The sequence below is a fragment of the Nannobrachium achirus genome (genome assembly GCF_963921795.1).
Source record: "Nannobrachium achirus genome assembly, chromosome: 1".
Lineage (NCBI taxonomy): Eukaryota > Metazoa > Chordata > Actinopteri > Myctophiformes > Myctophidae > Nannobrachium > Nannobrachium achirus.
Genome location: NC_137810.1, coordinates 13180180 through 13201645, shown reverse-complemented (window position 1 = coordinate 13201645; position 21466 = coordinate 13180180). Strand labels below are relative to the sequence as shown.

General features: G+C 43.0%; 1 protein-coding gene across 1 annotated transcript in view; it reads right to left on the bottom strand.

The window, feature by feature from the left end:
- tgfbr3 (transforming growth factor, beta receptor III) overlaps nucleotides 1-21466 on the bottom strand; it is a 152246-nt gene that overhangs the window by 8242 nt on the left and 122538 nt on the right. The window contains exons 12-14 of the mRNA XM_080724877.1: nucleotides 18089-18283; nucleotides 9704-9997; nucleotides 6907-7036 (exon numbers count right to left, since the gene is read on the bottom strand). Coding sequence (XP_080581003.1) covers nucleotides 6907-7036; nucleotides 9704-9997; nucleotides 18089-18283 — 619 coding nt within the window. The remainder of the gene's footprint in view (nucleotides 1-6906; nucleotides 7037-9703; nucleotides 9998-18088; nucleotides 18284-21466) is intronic.

Sequence of the window (21466 nt, the reverse complement as noted above, 5' to 3'; positions counted from 1 at the left end):
TCAAGTGTTATCTGTCTCGCTTTAGATTGTGATGTTGAGAAAGCAAAGGGACAGGCCCTTAACGCTTCCGGGCACCGAGTACCACAGTTCTGATCCGAGGAGGGATGGATAATGCACCCAGCCGTGTTCCGAAAAGCACTGGAAATTCGATTTTATTAGGTTTGACTTAATGTTTTAATTTTCTTTTTCACATTTTAAATTGATAGTTTGCTTTGTTTATTATGTACTGGGAAAGTTCTATAATGCAAGGGCTTGAAACAATTCATTGTACATAAAATACCCTGGATCATTCTATAGGTACATATAAGCTTTGTCTTTGACAACGCCTAAAGAGCTGTTTTGATTCAGCATGAAAAAACGTGTCTCTGCCGGAGGCTAGGTCTAATGTAGTCAAATGAAATGGAATATTGAACAATAATGGAAACTCGAGAGTTATAAATATATTTGAATGAATCACAGTCTGACCGTGGCATCTCGCTCATGACCTTTTATCCACTTCTCTGCCAAAATGGCGCGAGAGCCTCAGGTCAACAAAATGCTTTATGCAAGACAAGTACTCCGTTCAGCTGTTCATGATTTGAACCGAGCCAAGCACTGCTATAGGAGTATAGTCTGAACTCCAGACCTATGTTCTCAGCTGTAAGCGCTTTCCAGAGTTGGAACAGTTGTGATATCTGCAAGGAACGTCATTTGTTTATCCAAGCAGCGATGGAAGAACACTCCGTTGTAATGCTGTGTTTCTGTTCAACTCTGACCCTCTCCTCATGGTGTGCAGAAACCACTGACGGAGCCTCTGGGAGACCCTTGACATCGGGGGTCTGCACTCGTACAACATGCCGCAGTTGATGTGGTTGCACAACATCCAGGCTGACAGTTCAAAGTGTTTGGTAATGACCGCAAACAGCTCCGTTCCCTACGGCTGCATCAAAGGAAAGGTACAGTATGCTTATCATACAGTTTGTGCAGCAGTCGTGCCTTGTCACACAGTATTCTTAACATCGTTCAATATGCCACTGTCCTTTCAGCACTGACATTTGACACTGCATTTCTGGCATGTAGCTGACATACAGGGGACGTGTTACAACCTGGTGGTTTTCTTCCTTGTAGCTGTAGCTGGCTGAAGTTTGTACTTGTCCATTTTAAAGCAACAGGAGTTTATAAGGGCCAGATCCCCAGTAGCCTATTGCCGATTCGAAATAATCAATCCTTTGGCTTCACCTCATTGTTTTGTGTGTTTACGCTGCTAGCGTTTTGTTCATGTGGACATGTTGCTGCATAGACCGCAGAACTTGCACTACAGACATTACGCTTTGGGTGCTCGGGTGACACAGAGGTAAAAGTTCCACCACTACGAAGACTAGGGATTCAAACTCTCCATGTTGCCTATGGCTTGGCCAGGCACGCCAAGGATTTCTTTCCCCTCCCATATCCGAGGGTGGGAAGCCAGGAGAGGGGGGGGGGTCTCTGTCACTGCACTAGCGAGTCCTATACTGCAGGGGTTTTCAAAGTGGGTGACGGGGCACCCTGGGGTGCCGTCACGTGACGGCAGTCCAGGGGTGCCGCGAGATAATTTGATAATATTTGGAATTTATTTGGACACTTGAAAAAATATTTAGTATCATTTTAAACTTGAAGTACAAAGTTATTTTCAGTCAGTTCTAAGCAAAATGGCTATTGTCGCAACGTTTTCCTCGCAACATAATCACTAAAATATCGTCACTGTCGGGCAGAAACCTTGTATTTCCAAGTTACAGGACCGTCGCACAAAAACTAGTGAAAACAGCAGATCTACAAGCACACAACGCCGAGGCGTTTAGTACATATTTTAGATGATAAATACAAAACCAACGGTTTCCACCTGACAACGACGATACGCTATAAATATAAGGAGCTGGGAGTGGAAATTATAATGTAGGGGTGCCTCGGATTTAAAAACAATATTTATGGGGTGCCCTGAGACAAAAAGGTTTGGGAACCTCTGCTATACTGCATGCTGGTCAATGTGCCTGTTCAGTTGGGGGGCTGAGCTGGGAAGAACAGTATGTTCCTCCTCCACATGCGTTAGATCCTCCTGGTGAAAGCCCTCAATGTCAGGCTGAAAGAGGCAACATGTATCAAAGGGGAGGAGGGGACACAGGCTCATCTGCACCCTCCCCAACAAACCAACCTGTAGAGGTCAGCAGTGACAAGGGTCCAAGGGGAAGTGAAAGTTGTCAGAACTAAATTGGGAGAAGACAGGGGGGGTATTAAACCCATTTAGGCCTAGAATTATTGAATGCTTTAACCAGTGAAAAATAGCAGATATACAAGCTCACAGCGAGCTTGTAGATCTGCTATTTTTGAAAAAGTTGTGAAAATGTTGTGTGCAAATCTTTGAATATATGTATTTTCAAAGCGAACGTTTGTAACTCAAATTTTGCTCCTGGGGGGTCCCTGGAACTAAATATTTTGAGAAAGGGGTTTGTGGCCAAATAAATATCATTTTGGGGGTCCTTCACATGAAAAGGTTTGAGAACCACTGACATAGCAGTCTCTCAAGAACAGACTAACTGAGCTCCATTTAAGTGAAAAGGTCCTTTTCTTTGACGATGGCTGTCCAGATTGCTGACATAGAAACATAGATTTTTCAAAAAGAAACATAGAAGGATTCAAAAGACACTTATAGAATCGGGTCAAAATTCTAATTTTCACGATTTATAAAAAAAATAGCAGATCTACAAGCTCGCAGCGCGGCACTCGGTGCCGCGCTGTGAGCTTGTATATCTGCTATTTTTCAATAGTTAAAGCATAAAATAATAATACACAATAATGTGTACCCGTTCTAAATGGGTTAAAAAAATATGTTTCATATTTCCATATTTTATCCTATCCAGTGAGTACAGCTGTGTCATGTGTCAAATCAAATTCTCCGCAAAATCCCGGGTGTCAATTTAACTTGAGTCAAACTGACAGTGAAAGTGAAATCGGTGCAGTGCATCCCTTCACATATCTGTATAAATCTGTTGTTTTTCGACTCAAACCTTGTTTACGACCTCAATAAAACATTTCTTGTTTACTGAAAGGAAACAAATCCTGGCACTGGAGTAACGATCCGGTGCACCCTGATGATACGACTGGACCTTTCCTTGTAGTTCAGAGTTCTGCGAGTCAAAAAAAAAAAGAAAAAGTGGGAGGACATTTATTGATGTTTGTGAGGCAGTAAATCTACGTTTGATGGCGAGGCTTTGAGGCTGTTATGTTTTTCCATGCACCAAGTTGGCCACAAGTGGCCCCCTTCTTTGATTTGTAGATCAAGCTGAACTCGTTGGGACGCCGTCCAGCGGAGCGGAGCTGTGGCCCTTGAAAAGGCAGCTTGTTTTCTTTGGCATGGGCAGCACGCACACACATGCGCGCGCGCGCACACATACACACACACACACACACACACACACTCTCTCTCCATTTGCCGGTGCCAGGTTCGGACTGGCTCAGCTCACTGTAGTTTTGGCACGCCTGAAAAAACTCACTCGGGCAATTACCGCACATTTCAGCGTCTCCGACCCGAGGCTGTTGGCCCTCGTATTATTCGTGATGGCTCAGGTGGTTAGAGTTCTAGGAAATACACTGTATATATCCCTCAGTGAATTTTGTCTACACATCTACGGCGAAAGCCAGCAAGTCGTGAGGTCTTCTGTCCGCCCCGCCTATAATTAACCGTAGCAAAAACCCACCCACTCCTACTTGGCCCCGGTTTCGGTTCGTTTGTAGAACAATCGCAGCCCAGTGATTAACCCATTTAGAACGGGTACACATTTTGTGTATCATTATTTTATGCTTTAACTATTGAAAAATAGCAGATATACAAGCTCACAGCGCGGCACCGAGTGCCGCGCTGCGAGCTTGTAGATCTGCTATTTTTGAATAATCGTGACAATTTGAATTTTGACCCGATCCTATAAGTGTCTTTTGAATCCTTCTAAGACCTTTTGAAAAACCCTATGTTTCTATGTCAGCAATCTGGCCAGCCATCGTCAAAGAAAAGGTCCTTTTCACTTAACTGGAGCTCAGTTAGTCTGTTCTTGAGAGACTACTATGTCAGTGGTGCTCAAACCTTTTCATGTGAAGGATCCCCAAAATGATATGTATTTGTCCACGGACCCCCATTTCAAAATATCTAGTTCCAGGGACCACCCAGAAGCAAAATTTGAGTTACAAACGTTCGCTTTGAGAATACATATATTCAAAGATTTGCACACATTTTCACGACTTTTTTAAAAATAGCAGATCTACAAGCTCGCAGCGAGGCACTCGGTGCCGCGCTGTGAGCTTGTATATCTGCTATTTTTCAATAGTTAAAGCAGTCAATAATCCTAGGCCTAAATGGGTTAAGAAACGGCGTGATTTACGTCCAACTTGCGAGCGGATAAAGCTGAGTCAGACGGACCACAGTGGTGTTTTTTCTTGACAGGGTAAACGCAGAGCCGCTCCGAGGGGATGCTGACTCGAAAACCCCTGGCAGCTGAACCGCCTAAAAAAAGGGGGTTCTCATGATATCACCCTACTACGCCTTTAGTTTGGTTGGTAATTAGCAAAACGTGGTGGCGGTTGATTCACCCTGGGCCTCCCTCAGCGCCGGCCCCGCCCTTGCTCCGCTGGCGCTCCGTCCCTGCCCTCCGAACCCACGGAGACTCCGCGATAGGCAGGGTGAGCGTTGTGAGCGACCTAATGGAGCAATGAGGGGCCTCGGCACGCTGGCTGCGCTCCCAAAGCCAAGGAGACCACTCCTCCTCCTCCTCCTCCTCTCACTAGCGGGAAGAGGAGGCCACAGTCAAGGTTCTAAGTGAAAACAACTGGAGCTCCAGTTGCTGGGGTGGGCGACTCCCCCTTCTTTCCATCGCTCCGTCAGCGCTGTAGCAGAACTACCCTTTACTCCAGTAAACCACATGATCACACACGCACGCACGCACGCACACGCACACACACACACACACACACACACACACACACACACACACACACACACACACACACACACGCATGCATACACAACACACCAATGCAAAAGCATACCGTAGCGTACAAACTCACTCACAAAGGCAGCCAAATGTGAATATATTGCATCCACATACAGTGTGTTTGCTTGAACGCGCACGCACGCACGCACGCACGCACGCACGCACGCACACATACACACACACAGCTAATGATGTCCAGATGTGGGGATGTGATGTGTGATGCTCTGTGGCTGTGGAATGGTGGGCTGTAATCTCCAAGCGCTACAATGAGGTTTCTCTGGGTCCTTATTCTGCCACCAGGACCAGACCAGCTCCTCACTTAATCAGCTTCCCTGACACACTTTAAACGCACCCCGCACACGGAAACGAGAGCTGAAGTCCATGACGCGCAGTTCCGATAAACAGGGAAACCGCAGATGTGACTCTTGCCCTGAGGTTGTGCAACAATATTGATGACTGCGCTAGTCCAGACTGAGCCAAATGGCATGGGGTGTCGCACCAAATTCTGGGCCCTGGGTACTTTAACTATTGAAAAATAGCAGATATACAAGCTCACAGCTTGTAGGTCTGCTATTTTTGAAAAATCTTGAAAATCTATCTAATCTATTTCAAATCCTTCTAAGGTTTAAAAAAAAAAAAAAACATGGTTGTCAGTGGTGCTCAAACCTTTTCATGAGAAGGACCCCCAAAATGATATGTATTTGGCCACAGACCCCCATCTCAAAATATTTAGTTCCAGGGACCCCACAGAAGTGAAAATTAGATTTACAAATGTCAGCTTAAAAAATACATATATTCAAAGATTTGCACACATTTTCAGGACTTTTCAAAAATAGCAGATCTACAAGCTCGCAGCGCGGCACTCTGTGCCGCGCTGTGAGCTTGTATATCTGCTATTTTTCAATAGCTAAAGTATAAAATCCACCTTGGGCCCTAGTAACTCAGTCCCACTTTCCCCCCCCTTGTGACACCCCTGCAAATGGCAGAAACAGATTGACTCTTAAACAGGCCGTGTAGAACTTTGCTAGAACCTTGGGTTGTATGGCTAGACTGGGCATAATCTAAGTCCACATAATTGTCAATCTTTTTTATCTTTTCCCTCTGTTCTAGCATAAACGATAAACCAGGAGTAGCAATTCCATTCACTTTTAGCAAATAAACAAATGCAAACACATTTTTAGACATGTGTATAAGACATACAACATTTTTGTTGTGCTCAAGAACTTCTATCAAGGGTTAATACAGCCATTTCGATTACCCAGAATCACATACCATATATTACATAATATTATATATAAAATGTTGTTACATATATTATCAGGTCGCAGTTACTATCAAAACCTCCACCGCCTGTCTGTCCGTCAGTCAGTCAGTCTGTCACATCATGTCACACTTTTGCCCTACTCATATCTCCGCCATCGTTGCCCCTATCCATGTGAAATTTTCCACACACACTCCTTGCCAGCCAAACCACAACCTCTACCCCTCTTTTCTCAAATGCCCCTCTTCTAGCGCCACCATGAGGCCGGTTCTTGCAAACACATTTACAGGCACAGCTGCGACAATTTGTGCCCTAAAATCACGCAAATCGGTACACGGTATGTCTACACTCATGTCTTCAACATGGATCTGTCCCATATAGCGCCACCTTCAGGCCGATTTTTTTTCGAACACATTTTTGTACACTGCTCCTACACATTTTGCCCCAAAATCACGCTGCAACCTGACGGTCGCTTATCTCCCGATTAGGGAGTCTTACTGGTAATATTTGACTGTGTATCATATTATACTGTTAGGCTATACCAAAGTTCAAAGAAGAATGAATTCATTAAATAAAAAGGAACTGTGACATTGTATCGCCACTAAACCTAAACATAAAAGAACATTAGTAATCTTATGTAATGTTGCTAACCTGGTGGTTCCTTTTGCTCCTCCCCGTCAGGCACTACAACCAGAGGCTTGGTGGACGTCTTGGTGTTCATCATCATGGCCAGGACGGTGTCCAGGTTGACCGAGTCACACGCCTCGTTGGACTGGATGCACTGTGCCGGGTATGAGAGCAACAGAACAATAAGTACAACTCTTTTACTGGATGCACTGTGCAGGGTATGAGAGCAACAAAACAATCAGTACAACTCTTTTACTGGATGCACTGTGCGGGGTATAAGAGCAACAAAACAATCAGTACAACTATTTTACTGGATGCACTGTGCAGGGTATAAGAGCAACAAAACAATCAGTACAACTCTTTTACTGGATGCACTGTGCGGGGTATAAGAGCAACAAAACAATCAGTACAACTATTTTACTGGATGCACTGTGCCGGGTATAAGAGCAATAAAACAATCAGTACAACTCTTTTACTGGATGCACTGTGCCGGGTATAAGAGCAACAAAACAATCAGTACAACTCTTTTACTGGATGCACTGTGCAGAGTATGAGAGCAACAAAACAATCAGTACAACTCTTTTACTGGATGCACTGTGCAGGGTATAAGAGCAATAAAACAATCAGTACAACTCTTTTACTGGATGCACTGTGCAGGGTATAAGAGCAATAAAACAATCAGTACAACTCTTTTACTGGATGCACTGTGCCGGGTATAAGAGCAATAAAACAATCAGTACAACTCTTTTACTGGATGCACTGTGCCGGGTATAAGAGCAACAAAACAATCAGTACAACTCTTTTACTGGATGCACTGTGCAGAGTATGAGAGCAACAAAACAATCAGTACAACTCTTTTACTGGATGCACTGTGCCGGGTATAAGAGCAACAAAACAATCAGTACAACTCTTTTACTGGATGCACTGTGCAGAGTATGAGAGCAACAAAACAATCAGTACAACTCTTTTACTGGATGCACTGTGCGGGGTATAAGAGCAACAGAACAATCAGTACAACTCTTTTACTGGATGCACTGTGCGGGGTATAAGAGCAACAGAACAATCAGTACAACTCTTTTACTGGATGCACTGTGCAGAGTATGAGAGCAACAGAACAATCAGTATCAACTCTTTTACTGGATGCACTGTGAGGGTATGAGAGCAACAGAACAATCAGTATCAACTCTTTTACTGGATGCACTGTGAGGGTATACGAGCAACAGAACAATCAGTATCAACTCTTTTACTGGATGCACTGTGAGGGTATACGAGCAACAGAACAATCAGTACAACTCTTTTACTGGATGCACTGTGCAGGGTATGAGAGCAACAGAACAATCAGTATCAACTCTTTTACTGGATGCACTGTGAGGGTATGAGAGCAATAAAACAATCAGTACAACTCTTTTACTGGATGCACTGTGCAGGGTATGAGAGCAACAGAACAATCAGTACAACTCTTTTACTGGATGCACTGTGCAGGGTATAAGAGCAACAGAACAATCCGTACAACTCTTTTACTGGATGCACTGTGCAGGGTATGAGAGCAATAAAACAATCAGTACAACTCTTTTACTGGATGCACTGTGCAGGGTATAAGAGCAGCAAAACAATCATCACTGTCAGTTTTCACTGTTTTTGTGCGACAGTCTGGTGTGATGAAGCAGGGCTTTACTTTACGAAAAAACGTACAAATGTGAAACTGAGAAATGAAATGAAAAAACGCACAGGGCCAAAAAGCCCTGTGACCTCGCACGACCTGAGGGAAGGAGTCGTCTTTCATCCCCATGACCACAGGTATAATTGTGAGGAAGTCATACACACTCCAAACTCATAAACCCCATCCTGACCTTGATCATAATCAGAATGTAAATATTAGCCACACGGCCACGAGTCAGCCCAAGGCCCCTGTCACTACCCTGACAGGATTCTTTTTTTTTCTCTTCCCTTTTCCCAAAATGCCCTTGGGAGCCGAAATGGGTCAAATGAGCAAAGGGGCGGCGGCGGGGGAGGGGGATTTGCTTTGCAAGAGGTTTGCGAAAAGTACAGTAAATTAGTGGAGACAGATCGCGGACACAGTAACAGGAAAGTGGCACTTAAGATGGATGCTTATTTTGTTCTAACAGGTGGCTACTTGGCAAAGCTTAACGTCGATTTATGTTTCCTGCCTAGCCATGGGTAGAGACCTGAAACTGAATGGTTCAGGTCAGCCAGAGCCAGCGCTGCAAACTGAAAAACACAGCGTCCTGAGTGCTTGGTCTTTTCAAACAAACGCAGTTACAGCACGGAGCATATACTCAACACACAGTTCAGCTTTACATAAAAGTACTATCTATCTATCTATCTATCTATCTATCTATCTATCTATCTATCTATCTATCTAATCCAGTGTTTCTCAACCTTTTTTCTACATGGGCACACTTTTCATGTCCCAAGGATCCATGGGCACACCAACATAATATGGGGGTGTAAATATCGTCACTGTCGGGAAGAAACCTTATATCTCCAAGTTTCAAATTTGTAAGTTTCCTCGCAAAGTAAAGCCCTGCTTCATCATACAAGGCTGTCGCACAAAAGTAGTGAAAACAGCAGATCTACAAGCACACAACGCCTCGCACCAGATCGGCTGTTTTCACTAGTTTAAATCATTTTTTAAATGATAAATACTGGCTTTCAAGCAGTTTCAAGGAGCACACTTTGATCCTTCTCAGGGGCACACCAAAGGTCCCAGGCAGGCACAGTGGTTGGGAAACACTGATCTAATCATTCCACACACCAGCAGACAACAAATCTGTATATGTATTTGAACAGGTTTGCGTACCACTGGCAGCGCTCGGTTGGACTGCTGTCTCTTGGAGCACAGAGACATCTCGCAGTGCAGGAAGAGGAGGGATTCGTTGAACTTTGAGTCGAAGTTGAAGCTGAACCTCTTCCTATCCGTCTGCGTGTGGAGGATATGAAAGTCTCTCTGAGGGTAGTACTTGACAGAGTCGTCCCGGGGGCAGATGTTCTCGATGAGGGTGTAGTCCGAGGCCGTGTTGGGGTCGGAATTGGGGGAGATGAAGCAGGACTGGATCACAAAGCCCAGCTCTGCGTCTGCTTTAGTGGCTAAGATCTGAGAGACCATGCAGCAAATCAGAGGGAGAAAAAAAAAACATTTAGTCTTCAAATACACGAGTAACAGCTGTGATTTTTCTTGGTAAGCTTTTCTTTGTAAGCAGTTAGAAAGATGACTTATGACTGGAGTCATTTCTGGTTGATAAAGGTGGGGGTAGCTATGACTTTCAGCTGTGTTGAAGCTAAGGGGAGCAATTTATCAAGAACTTGCACTATTTTGATTGGCTATAAGTACTGTACACTGTGTACTGTTACTAAATTATGATCTGAGAAAATACTAACCAATACTAATTGCCTCACTATAAAGATACATTTAAGTTTAACTTATTTACTGTCAGACGCAAATTATGCAATATGACGTTTTTTTTCTTCCAAAGCCCACAAGATGGTAATCCCTATTTACAGCAAGCCTTTAGGCAACATTTGTTAAACAAAAAATCACACTCGTGTGAACTGAGCGGTGGTGTGTGTGTGTGTGTGTGTGTGTGTGTGTGTGTGTGTGTGTGTGTGTGTGTGTGTGTGTGCCCCCTGTGTGTGTGTGTGTGTGTGTGTGTGTGTGTGTGTGTGTGTGGCCCCTGTGTGTGTTTGTGTGTGAGTGTGCCTGGCCTATGCCTGGCCTATCCTGAACAACAGCGCCCCTCCCTTAACATGTGTGGTCAGAAAAGGTTACTGCAGGGCCAGGCTACATACCCGGAGACAGACAGACATACAGACAGACAAACAGACAAACAGACAGACAGACAGACCCACACACACGGCCACGTATAGGAGCGTTGTGACCACCGCTCAAAAATAGCTGATCTACACGCCCATAGTGGTTGTGGATCTATGATTTTAGCCATTTGTTGTACGACAAAAATATATAAGGGGTTAAGGTAATGGGAGAGTATGTGGCTGCTAATGTACAAGATTAGCCTACAATTGGGGTTGGTAGAAAAAACATACAGATCATTTTTCAACTTGTCTAACTTTGTTTTATGGTTCAGACGCCTGCAGGTTAAAACAAACACAATCAGGGGGCTCATTCATTATCTCAGCTGCACAAGCAGTGCATATTGTCATGGTCGGGTGAAAACCTTGTATGTCCCAAACCGTTTGTTTTGCATTTATCATTTTAAAAATGATTTAAACTAGTGAAAACAGCCGATCTACAAGCACACAACGCCTCGCGGTGTGCTTGTAGATCTGCTGTTTTCACTACTTTTGTCCGACGGCCTTGTATGATGAAGCAGGGCTTTACTTTGCGAAAGAACGTACACATTTGAAACTTGGAGCTACAAGGTTTCCACCCGACAACGACGAGGAAGGTGTTGTGATTTAGTGATTGGTATTCATTTCATGTGATTTACGATGTATGTGTGAAAACAAATTGCTTCTTTTGAGATCATTAACCACATGAGCCCCTTGCCTCTACTATTGTGGGCCTGTCAAATAGGCGAACATGAATGAAAACAGACGATCTGCAAGCTTGTAAATCGTCTATTTTCTGCAAAGAGTTTTGGTGAAGAGGGGAAAGGGTGTGGGTCAAGTACTGTATAGATCCCTGGGGACCCAGGTCAATAATCATATGGGGTTTAAGTGGTTAAAGGTGATACACCATGCATTTAAAAAGTATTTATGTCATATTGTTTATGTCCCAAAAACGTTTTTCAAAAGGTTTGAGGCTAAATTACCACTCCTGAATAGAGAGCCTCTATCATTTTTGAATGGCTCTCAAAGTGAAATTTCATGGTGTATCACCTTTAAAGATTTCAACATACCTAGTACCTACCTAACTATCAAACTGTCTGTTGAGGGGAATACACCAAAGTGAAAAACACCATGATGACGACACTCAATCAGTCAAAAGTACAATGACATCCAACATTCACAAATCATCAAGCTGTACTGTAATTCAGTTCCAGTTCCACCAGAAACCTGACGTTTTCTGCCCACATACATCACAAGGCATTTCCCTGAGTTTGTGTTATTCTTCCCCCCCCCCCCCCTTTTTTGTGTGCTTTTTTCCCCTTCTAAATGTAGCCAATAGGTTTTTTTCCCTACAAACTTTGGCATTATGCCAATTCCCATGTCCCCCCTACACTTATGTGTTACTATTACTGCTGCTGTTGATCCCCACTGGCTCACCTGACAGTGAGGTGCCCCCACCGGGAGGACATAGTGTGGGTACTGGAGAAACACACTGCTCCTCACAGTTCAGCAGGGGCGTCACAAGGGGTAGGAAAGTGGGACTTTTAGAGGGGCCCTAATAACTTTATCTATTAAAAAATAGCAGATATACAAGCTCACAGCGCGGCACCGAGTGCCGAGCTGCAAGCTTGTAGATCTGCTATTTTTGAAAAGTTGTGAAAATGTGTGAAATTCTTTGAATATACCGGTATGTATTTTTTAAGCGAACATTTCTAACTCAAATTTTGCTTCTGGGGGTCCCTGGAACGAAATATTTTGAGATCGGGGTCCGTGGCCAAATACATATCATCTTGGGGGTCCTTGACATAGGTTTCTTGCACACATTTTCCTGATTTTTCAAAAATAGCAGATATACAAGCTCGCAGCGCGGCACTCGGTGCCGCGCTGTGAGCTTGTATATCTGCTATTTTTGAATAGTTAACATTTATGGGGGGCCCGCAGTGAATCCTTGTACCCAGGGCCCAGAATTTGGTGTGACGCCCCTGCAGTTCAGTACTGCGACCGCGGTTTTCCAGGTAAACCTAAGCGCAACGGAGGGGTCGCGGGAGTGTGGGGAACACACCACTGACTATTGCCGATGATGGAAAGGTTATATAGCTTCATGTATTGAGAGGCACTCTTGCCGATTTCGTAAGAGACTCGTCGCCAATTGCAAGATATTCAAAAGTTATTTGGGGCCATGATTATGATAACCCTACTTCTTCCCACTACTAGACTAATAAGGATGTATATTGTCTGTGTTATTGTTTACAACCACAATTATTCACGTGTGGCAAGATCGCGGTTCTAGTTTTACAAGTAGGTTAGCGTAGGCTTAGAAGCCTTTTCAGAAGTTAATTGAATGTTTTCCATTTAATGATTTCCTTTATCGTTATCTTGCGCTAATGCACACAACTATTTTTTAGGTTTTAAGGTCTTATTTTAGTTGTTTCTCATAAGCTTGCGACCCTCCTTGCCCATCGGCCCCCTCCGTTGCGCTTAGGTTCACCGGGAAAACCGTGGTCGCTTCGATACCCCCCCTCACAGTTTCCGGCCCCAGCCCATAGGTAGGGTGTCACGATATGACATTTTACATGACGATTAATTGTCACTCAAATAATTGCGATTAACGATTTAATTGTGTTTTTGACGTTGATAATTACATTTCTGTTCGGCTTTTAGGCTTTCAAGTTGCATAAATATGCAATATGCATAACCTAAATATGCAAAAAAATTACTGACATATTTGACAACTTTCTACTTAAAATATAACATTAGTAGTGGAAATAGCCGATCTACAAGCTCACAACGCGTCGCGATGCGACGCGTTGTGAGCTTGTAGATCTGCTATTTCCACTATTTCTGAAAATGTTTGTAAATGTATGAACATTTTTCAACATTCACGATTATGACGATTATGACAAAATATGTGCGATTATATGAAATAATTGCGATTAGACGATTATGTAATAATTGTGACAGCCCCACCCATAGGAACGCTTGGTTCAGTGACAAAGACTGCTCTCCGCCGTGGCTTCCCTCCCGTGAACATGGCCGATCAGCTGTGATGCGTAACTCCAGCTTTTCAGAAGCTGGCATACCTATTTCCTGTTCCAGTTCATTTTTCTCAAATATTCATTTGATTGGTCCACCTTCTGAAAACCTGGGGTTTGAGTTGATATTTTATTCCACAAAACCAGAGATAACTCTCACTAACATACGTGTGTTTTCTGACAATGGCATGCCTGATTTGTTAACGTTAACTCACCCATTCACACACACATTCAGCTCCAAACAGCCCAGAACAAACTAATTAGGGTTGTGCTTGGTCTACCACCTCAGACCCACCTTACCGTTCATCACCACGAAAGCGTGGGGTGGCTCAAAGTAGCTGACAGAGTACAGCATCTTGCAATGGGCCTGGTGTACAAGATTCACTACACCTCCAAGATACCGGTACCCATGTACCTGACAAACTACTTCTTAAAGGTCAAGGATGTTCACGATCACAACACCAGAGGCAGCTCCACTAATCATCATCAACGTAGATTTAACACTAAACAAGGCTCTAACTCGTTCTCCTGCTATACCATCAACATGTGGAACGCCCTTCCACAAGCCTTAAAGGAGAGCAAATCCCTAGCCTCCTTCAAAATTGGCATGAAAAGTCACCTTCAGACAGCTGCTACCCGTGACTTGTAAATAGACTAAGCCCCCATGCTCCCCCCCTTTTCTTTTTCTTTTTAATTTCTGCCTTTGTATTTGATATTATGCTTTTGAAACTGATATTATCCTAGATAAAGTACTATGTTCTATCCGTCTGTCTTTCAATGTTATATGAGATACTTAAAGTGTGGTTCCTGTGGAAATAAGCCTCAGCTTTCTAGGATCTCCTTTTAGTTGACCTTGTACCATTGATTTGTACTGTCATGAAACTGTACTTTTTTCTATTGCAAACTTCTAATAAATTCTTCAATCAATCAATCAAAAACCCCAATGGCTGAAGAAACCCTGCAAGGCACCAACCTGCTCACCAGGAGCACTGAGGGGTTCAGGGTCTTGCTCAAGGACATTTCGACCTGAGACACTGCCGCCCCCGGTAGAACAACATTGACATATTTGGCACGACGTACAGTTAAACATCCGAGGCACACTGCACTGCATGCATCAAAGGCCAGCTATAAGCTAACACATCGTAGATTGTGAGCACAAAAGCACAACAGCAACATCCAGCAGCACACCTTGTGGCCCTGGCCTCAATAGGCAGCTCTCAGCCTGGTGTGAGAGGTCTAAAGGTGGCAGGGAAAGGTTAGGCCAGAAGCCTCATACACAGAAAGCTCTTTGTAACGTGCTGGCTCTATGTCCACACTGTCAGTGAAGCATCTCCTTCTCATAGCATCATAAATCATCACTTCAAAGGGCCTCTTCGTATGGGTCTTTACCGTCGATACCAGAAAACCTCCATAATTATTGTTTCACAAGAGACGTTCCACCAGGCTAGACAGTCAGAATACCAAGACACACTGAAGGGGGGCTGCACAGTAAAATGAGCGTGAGCGTAAATGGAAGTCTGACAGTGTCAAAATGGATGCGTTCTGGTCCATTTTGTACAATGGATGTGAGGGGTGAACGTGAGTGCAAGCTCTCTATCCTAAACCAGACCAAATACAAATTGACCTCATGGACGCCACACTAGGAGATCAAAGAAAGTTAAGAGTTGAAATCTCAGACAAAGAGTACACAGTCAGGGTTTTTTCCTTGTTGTTTTTTGATAATAACTTTTGTCCCATGACAGTGTTGATCATCCAAAGGAAAGAGACCAAAGCACGTACGCACAGACAATGGACTTGCAGGACCACATGATCCTATTTAATTTGTGGAATACACCGGATGGTAAAGTGTTCTTAACTCATTTGTAGCCAATCCCGAGAATACTCGTGAAAAATACTCGAGTATCATATGGTGCCGATCCCGAGTATACTCGTGAAAAGTACTCTATTACTGTAACGGCGGTTCTCCTACCCTGTAGCTGCGCGGAAGGTCCTGGCACAATCGCCCTCGCCGATTCATCATCATCACGGATCCACGTGCACAAAATAGTAATCCCATAACATGGAGGCAGACGGGGAATCTCATCTTTAATGTCCATTATCTCCAAACAACACTTTCAAAGGGGAGGATGGCAGTAGATTCTCGCTAATAAAACACATGTTGAAAAGCAACGATCCGCCATTACACAACGGCATGTTGACGACGAGCGATTCCGGTGAATGACGTGATGACGTCAAACCGGAAGTGTTTACGCAATCGACTTCTGGCCTTCAAAATAAGAGACTGGCCGCTTATGGAGAAAGCGAGAGGCACGCTGGACATTTTAATCCGTTAATTTCAGGAGCACAAAATGAGTTAACACTTCCGATGCCAATTACGTCCAGGAAGGTGTGTTAGATGGTTACCATGGTAACCATGTAAATAGGTACTGCGGCAGTGGCTGGAGAGCGGAAAAAACCTCATATCCCATGATGCAACTCGGCCCGCCATCATCAGGAAGCTTGTAATATATCCATAGGCTCCCATTCGTTGCTGCTGCAAAGAAACTGCTTTATCTCGGAATCTATTTCCAATAACGCTTCGATCGCAGAGAAACACTTTTTTCACGGCGACACTGGGCCGCGACGCTCGGCCGCGGTTAGAATTCTTTATTTCCGTATGAAAGTAAACTCTACATCCGGATTTAGTGAATTTCCACAACATGGACACGATTGTGGCTTTCAGGGGCTCTTCAAAATAAAGCGCAAGTGAATGGCAGCATTCTGTAGCCAAATCATTACAAAAATACTGGCATCCCAAGTGTTAACACATTTAGGCCTAGGATTATTGACTGCTTTAACCATGTGCCGCGCTGCGAGCTTGTAGATCTGCTATTTTTGAAAAATCATGATTTTTCTTTGCAAGTCTTTGAATATATCTATTTAAAAGCAAACATTTGTAACTCAGGGTTACAAATGCTTCTGGGGGGTCCCTGGAACAACATATTTTGAGATGAGGGTCCGTGGCTAAATACCTGTAATTTTGGGGGTCCTTGAAATGAAAAAGTTTGAGAACCACTGATTTAGAGGAAGGATTTAGAAGTCGGGTCAAAGATCGGGTCAAAGATATTCAAAGACTTGCACTCGTTTTCACGACTTTTCAAAAATAGCAGATCTACAAGCTCGCAGCGCGGCACTCGGTGCCGCGCTGTGAGCTTGTTGCGACCGTTAGGGAGCAGTTTACTACCAAAACCTCCACCGGCCGTCCGTCCGTCCGTCCGTCACACGTCACACGTCACACCTTTGTTTGTGTATGGTGTGATGTCATATATCTTCAGTATGACATCACACCACATGTGTACACAAACCTTTGTGTACGTTGCTGTGGCAACAGTCTGTTGTTGCTGGTCTGTTAGTGTACGTTAGCAACCACCTTAGCAACCATGGTTTTACCCTAGCAACCAACTGTTTACCCTAGCAACCAACTGTTTACCATAGCAACCATGTTTTTTTACCCTAGCAACCAACTGGGCATAAAAGGGATTCTGTTAGGGATCTCCATATATGGGCATAAAAGGGATTCTGTTAGGGATCTCCATATATGGGCATGAAAGGGATTCTGTTAGGGATCTCCATATATGGGCATAAAAGGGATTCTGTTAGGGATCTCCATATATGGGCATAAAAGGGATTCTGTTAGCTGTTAGTGATCTCCATATATGGGCATAAAAGGGATGCTGTTAGGGATCTCCATATATGGGCATGAAAGGGATTCTGTTAGGGATCTCCATATATGGGCATGAAAGGGATTCTGTTAGGGATCTCCATATATGGACATAAAAGGGATTGTATCCCAGATGATGCCCTGTTAGGAGATCCACACTAACAGAATCCATATATGGTCCTACCGACAGCTGCTATAAGCCAACCCTGGCGATAAGGTCTGAGTCGAAGAAATGCTTCTTTCCTGGCAAGAATTGCCCCTTTATACTGTAGGGCTCGTTTGTGTATTGTATGACATCACGCCACATCATCGGCTGAGGACTGTGTGATGTCATCATATCTCCATATATGGAGACATAAGTTGCTCATGCCCAAATATGGGCTGGTGAGGTCAGACTTAGTGTGATGCGTAGGTTATCTCCATATATGGAGATTCAACTTCAATGAGTAACCATGGCAAACTGTCAACTGCCCGTATGTCTTGATAATTGGTAAAACAAACTTTTGGCCTATTTGTGGAGATAAGCGACCAACGATTAGGGAGTCTTACTGGTATATCTGCTATTTTTCTAAAGTTAAGGCATAAAATAACGGTTAAAGTGGTTAAAATCTAACGCGACTCGGGCGCGTTCCAGGTATTTGAGTGTTAATGACATCACACAGCGTACCTCGACAAACACTGGTTTATTTTCCGACACGGTGTGGAAGGCCTGAGGCGCCGGGTATCGGAAGAGGTTGGTGTGGTACAGCTCCATGCTGAACGTCACGTTGTCGCCCGGCTCCTTGGCTCCTCCAGGTCCTCCCGGCACAATCTTAGGAAGGAATTCGGGGGGATCTTGGTCCTTTTGGTACGTGCAGTTGAACTGGAACCAAGCACACAAACCAATGCAAACATCAAGTTACATAACGTCGTTGTCGGGTGGAAACCTCATATCTCCAAGTTTCAAATTTGTATGTTTTCACAAAGTAAAGCCCTGCTTCATATCATACAAGGCCGTCGCACAAAAGTAGTGAAAACAGCAGATCTACAAGCACACAACGCCTCGCGGTGCGAGGCGTTGTGTGCTTGTAGATCGGCTGTTTTCACTAGTTTAAATCATTTTTAAAATGATTGATGCAAAACGAATGGTTTTGGACATAAAAGGTTTTCATCCGACAACAACGATAAGGTGTAAGACTGAGTGAGAGTCTTACATCACATAAGACTGAGTGAGAGTCTTACATCACATAAGACTGAGTGAGAGTCTTACATCACATAAGACTGAGTGAGAGTCTTACATCACATAAGACTGAGTGAGATGGCTCAGAAAGCATCATAAGCCCCTTTTCGACTGCAGCTTTAGCACCACACCACACCACACTACACTACACCACACCGCACCACATAAAAATATCTACATTTTCCATTACACAAATCGGTAAGAAACAAATTGACCCTATTAACTGTGATTATAATAATACAATATAAATTTGGATTACAACTATCCTAAATTATAATACACTATAATGGATTATAACTGTGATTATAACACACTATAAAGTATTAATGACGTATTACTATGATAATTATAATACACTATAATAGATTATAATAGTGGTTATAACACAATAGAATCTATTATCATGTATTACAACTATATCCTGGTGGTCTAAATGATTGGATTGGATACTTTGTAGTACCACGTTTAGTACCACTTTCACACCACTCTACCCAGGTCCTTGTAGTGGAAAACCTGGCACAAGTGGGCGGTGTGGTGTGATGTGGAGTGGTGTGGTGTTGGGCCAGTGGAAAAGGGGCTATAGAGAGCATTACAAGCTGCTGTGTGATAAAATCTGGAGAATACGATAAAAGTGGTGGGGGAGGGTGTTCTGTACAGTATATATGTGTGTGTGTATGTGTGGTGGGTGGGGGGGGGGGGGCGGGAGAGAAACGGTAGAAAATGGGGAGACACAGAACGTGGAAAACATTAAAGGCCGGGTCAAGTTCAGTTAGAGAGACAGACATCACTGCAGGAGAGCGCAGGCATAGATATATATAAAGGCTAGATAGCTCACGCCCGCTGTTGGCCAATGGGGACTGACGACGCTACAGGTCGGCCATCTTGGGACAGGACCGATCGCCCAGTTTAACATTAATTTCTATAGTGTATGTACTATTTAAATGACCAGAGCTTGCTCAATTTTCAACCTATTTTGAAACGGATTGGTTTGTTATAAACCTAAGAAACGTAGCTACGTTACTGTATACTTAGAATAATTATAACCATGGATTTCCATATGAAATAACATTAAGTATATAGGTAAAGTAAAGCAATTAGCTATACACACTATTTATATTGTAAATATAACATGTAATAGTTCCATTATTAGTAATATTTATATTATTTAATACATTATGTATTAAATGTATCAATGTATTTATTTAATATAAAAAACTGTCTCATTTGGCTTATATTTATTTCATATAAAATAGTCTTTTGATTGATTGAAGAATTTATTAGAAGTTTGCAATAGAAAAAAGTACAGTTTCATGACAGTACAAATCACTGGTACAAGGTCAACTAAAAGGAGATCCTAGAAAGCCGAGGCTTATTTCCACAGGAACCACACTTTAAGTATCTCATATAACATTGAAAGACAGACGGATAGAACATAGTACTTTATCTAGGATCATATCAGTTTCAAAACTCATGTTGCCATTCTGTAAAATATGAGATTAGAGATGGGGCTTCAAGGTTATTTTATTAAGGACATAACAAAAACAAATAAACCTCTTTTTTAACTAAAATAATACATTTTATTTCAGCACTGCAACTGCAAGTCATTTCCCAATCAGTAACATGACCAATCCTCCCCTCCCTCTGAAATCAGACCACTAACAGCTAGACGAGTACATACATAATATATACCAACTATAGTCATAACAGCAATAATCATGATATATAATAATCTTTTTTTTTTTGCTAAACCCCATGCTGCACAGGTAGCTTTTGGTGGCCCTTGATATTGAAGTAGGATACATGCAGTACACCTGTTTGAAGGTTCAATGGACCAATATTGTACTGAACAGCTCAACAATGATCAATGAGGTTGGGGGTTAGACTGGAACTGTTGGGGGCTGTTGAGAGGCTGTTGAGAGGGCGGTGGCGTGGCAGTGTAGAGAGACAGACAGGATTTACCATCATCAAGTATACCTGTAGCATTAACTGAATAGCAAAATCACAGTGGGTTCCTTTTCTCAGATGGCATTCAGTGCACTACTCATGGGCTCATACGTTCTTGCTTGGAGTCAACTTTAAATGTAAAGCCTAAAAAGGAGGTAAACCAGACTCAAATACATTCATTGGGGGAAAAATTACCCATTATTTAACATCTGCATTACTTACAAGAAGACTACACAATTATAGAATGTAGAAGAATGTTTTATTTGATCATTGTTTGCCTGTTATCTCTCCTATGGTACCAGATCAATACAGCATGGAATTGTGGATGAAATGTTTCCATATATATATATATATATATATATATATATATATATATATATATATATATATATATATATATACATACATACATACATACATACATACATACATATATATATATATACATACATACATACATACATACATACATACATACATATATATATATATATACAGTATAAACCACTGAGGAACATTGGCTCGAAGCCAAAATTAGGCTTCCGTATGTGCACACAGAGTTTGAGCGAATGGCCTTTAAAAAGGACCGTTTTGGGTAGTAATTTTAGCAATATGGTGCAGCCTCAGCTTAAAAAACAGGGACATAACTAACTTCATCAGTGTATGGTGGTGACTGTCAATGCCTGAGCAAAAACACATCCTCTGAACCTATCCTCCTATCCTATGGGCTGTTTTCATCTGGATTCTGCAGATGCCTGGCGAACGACCCACTCTGCTGCCTTCACCGTGCCTTCAGAACAAATGGTATCACCAGACCTCAATTGCTTTTCAGGGTCAGCAGGTGGTAGCTCTTGTCCTTACAGGCAGATTCAGCATCGGTCA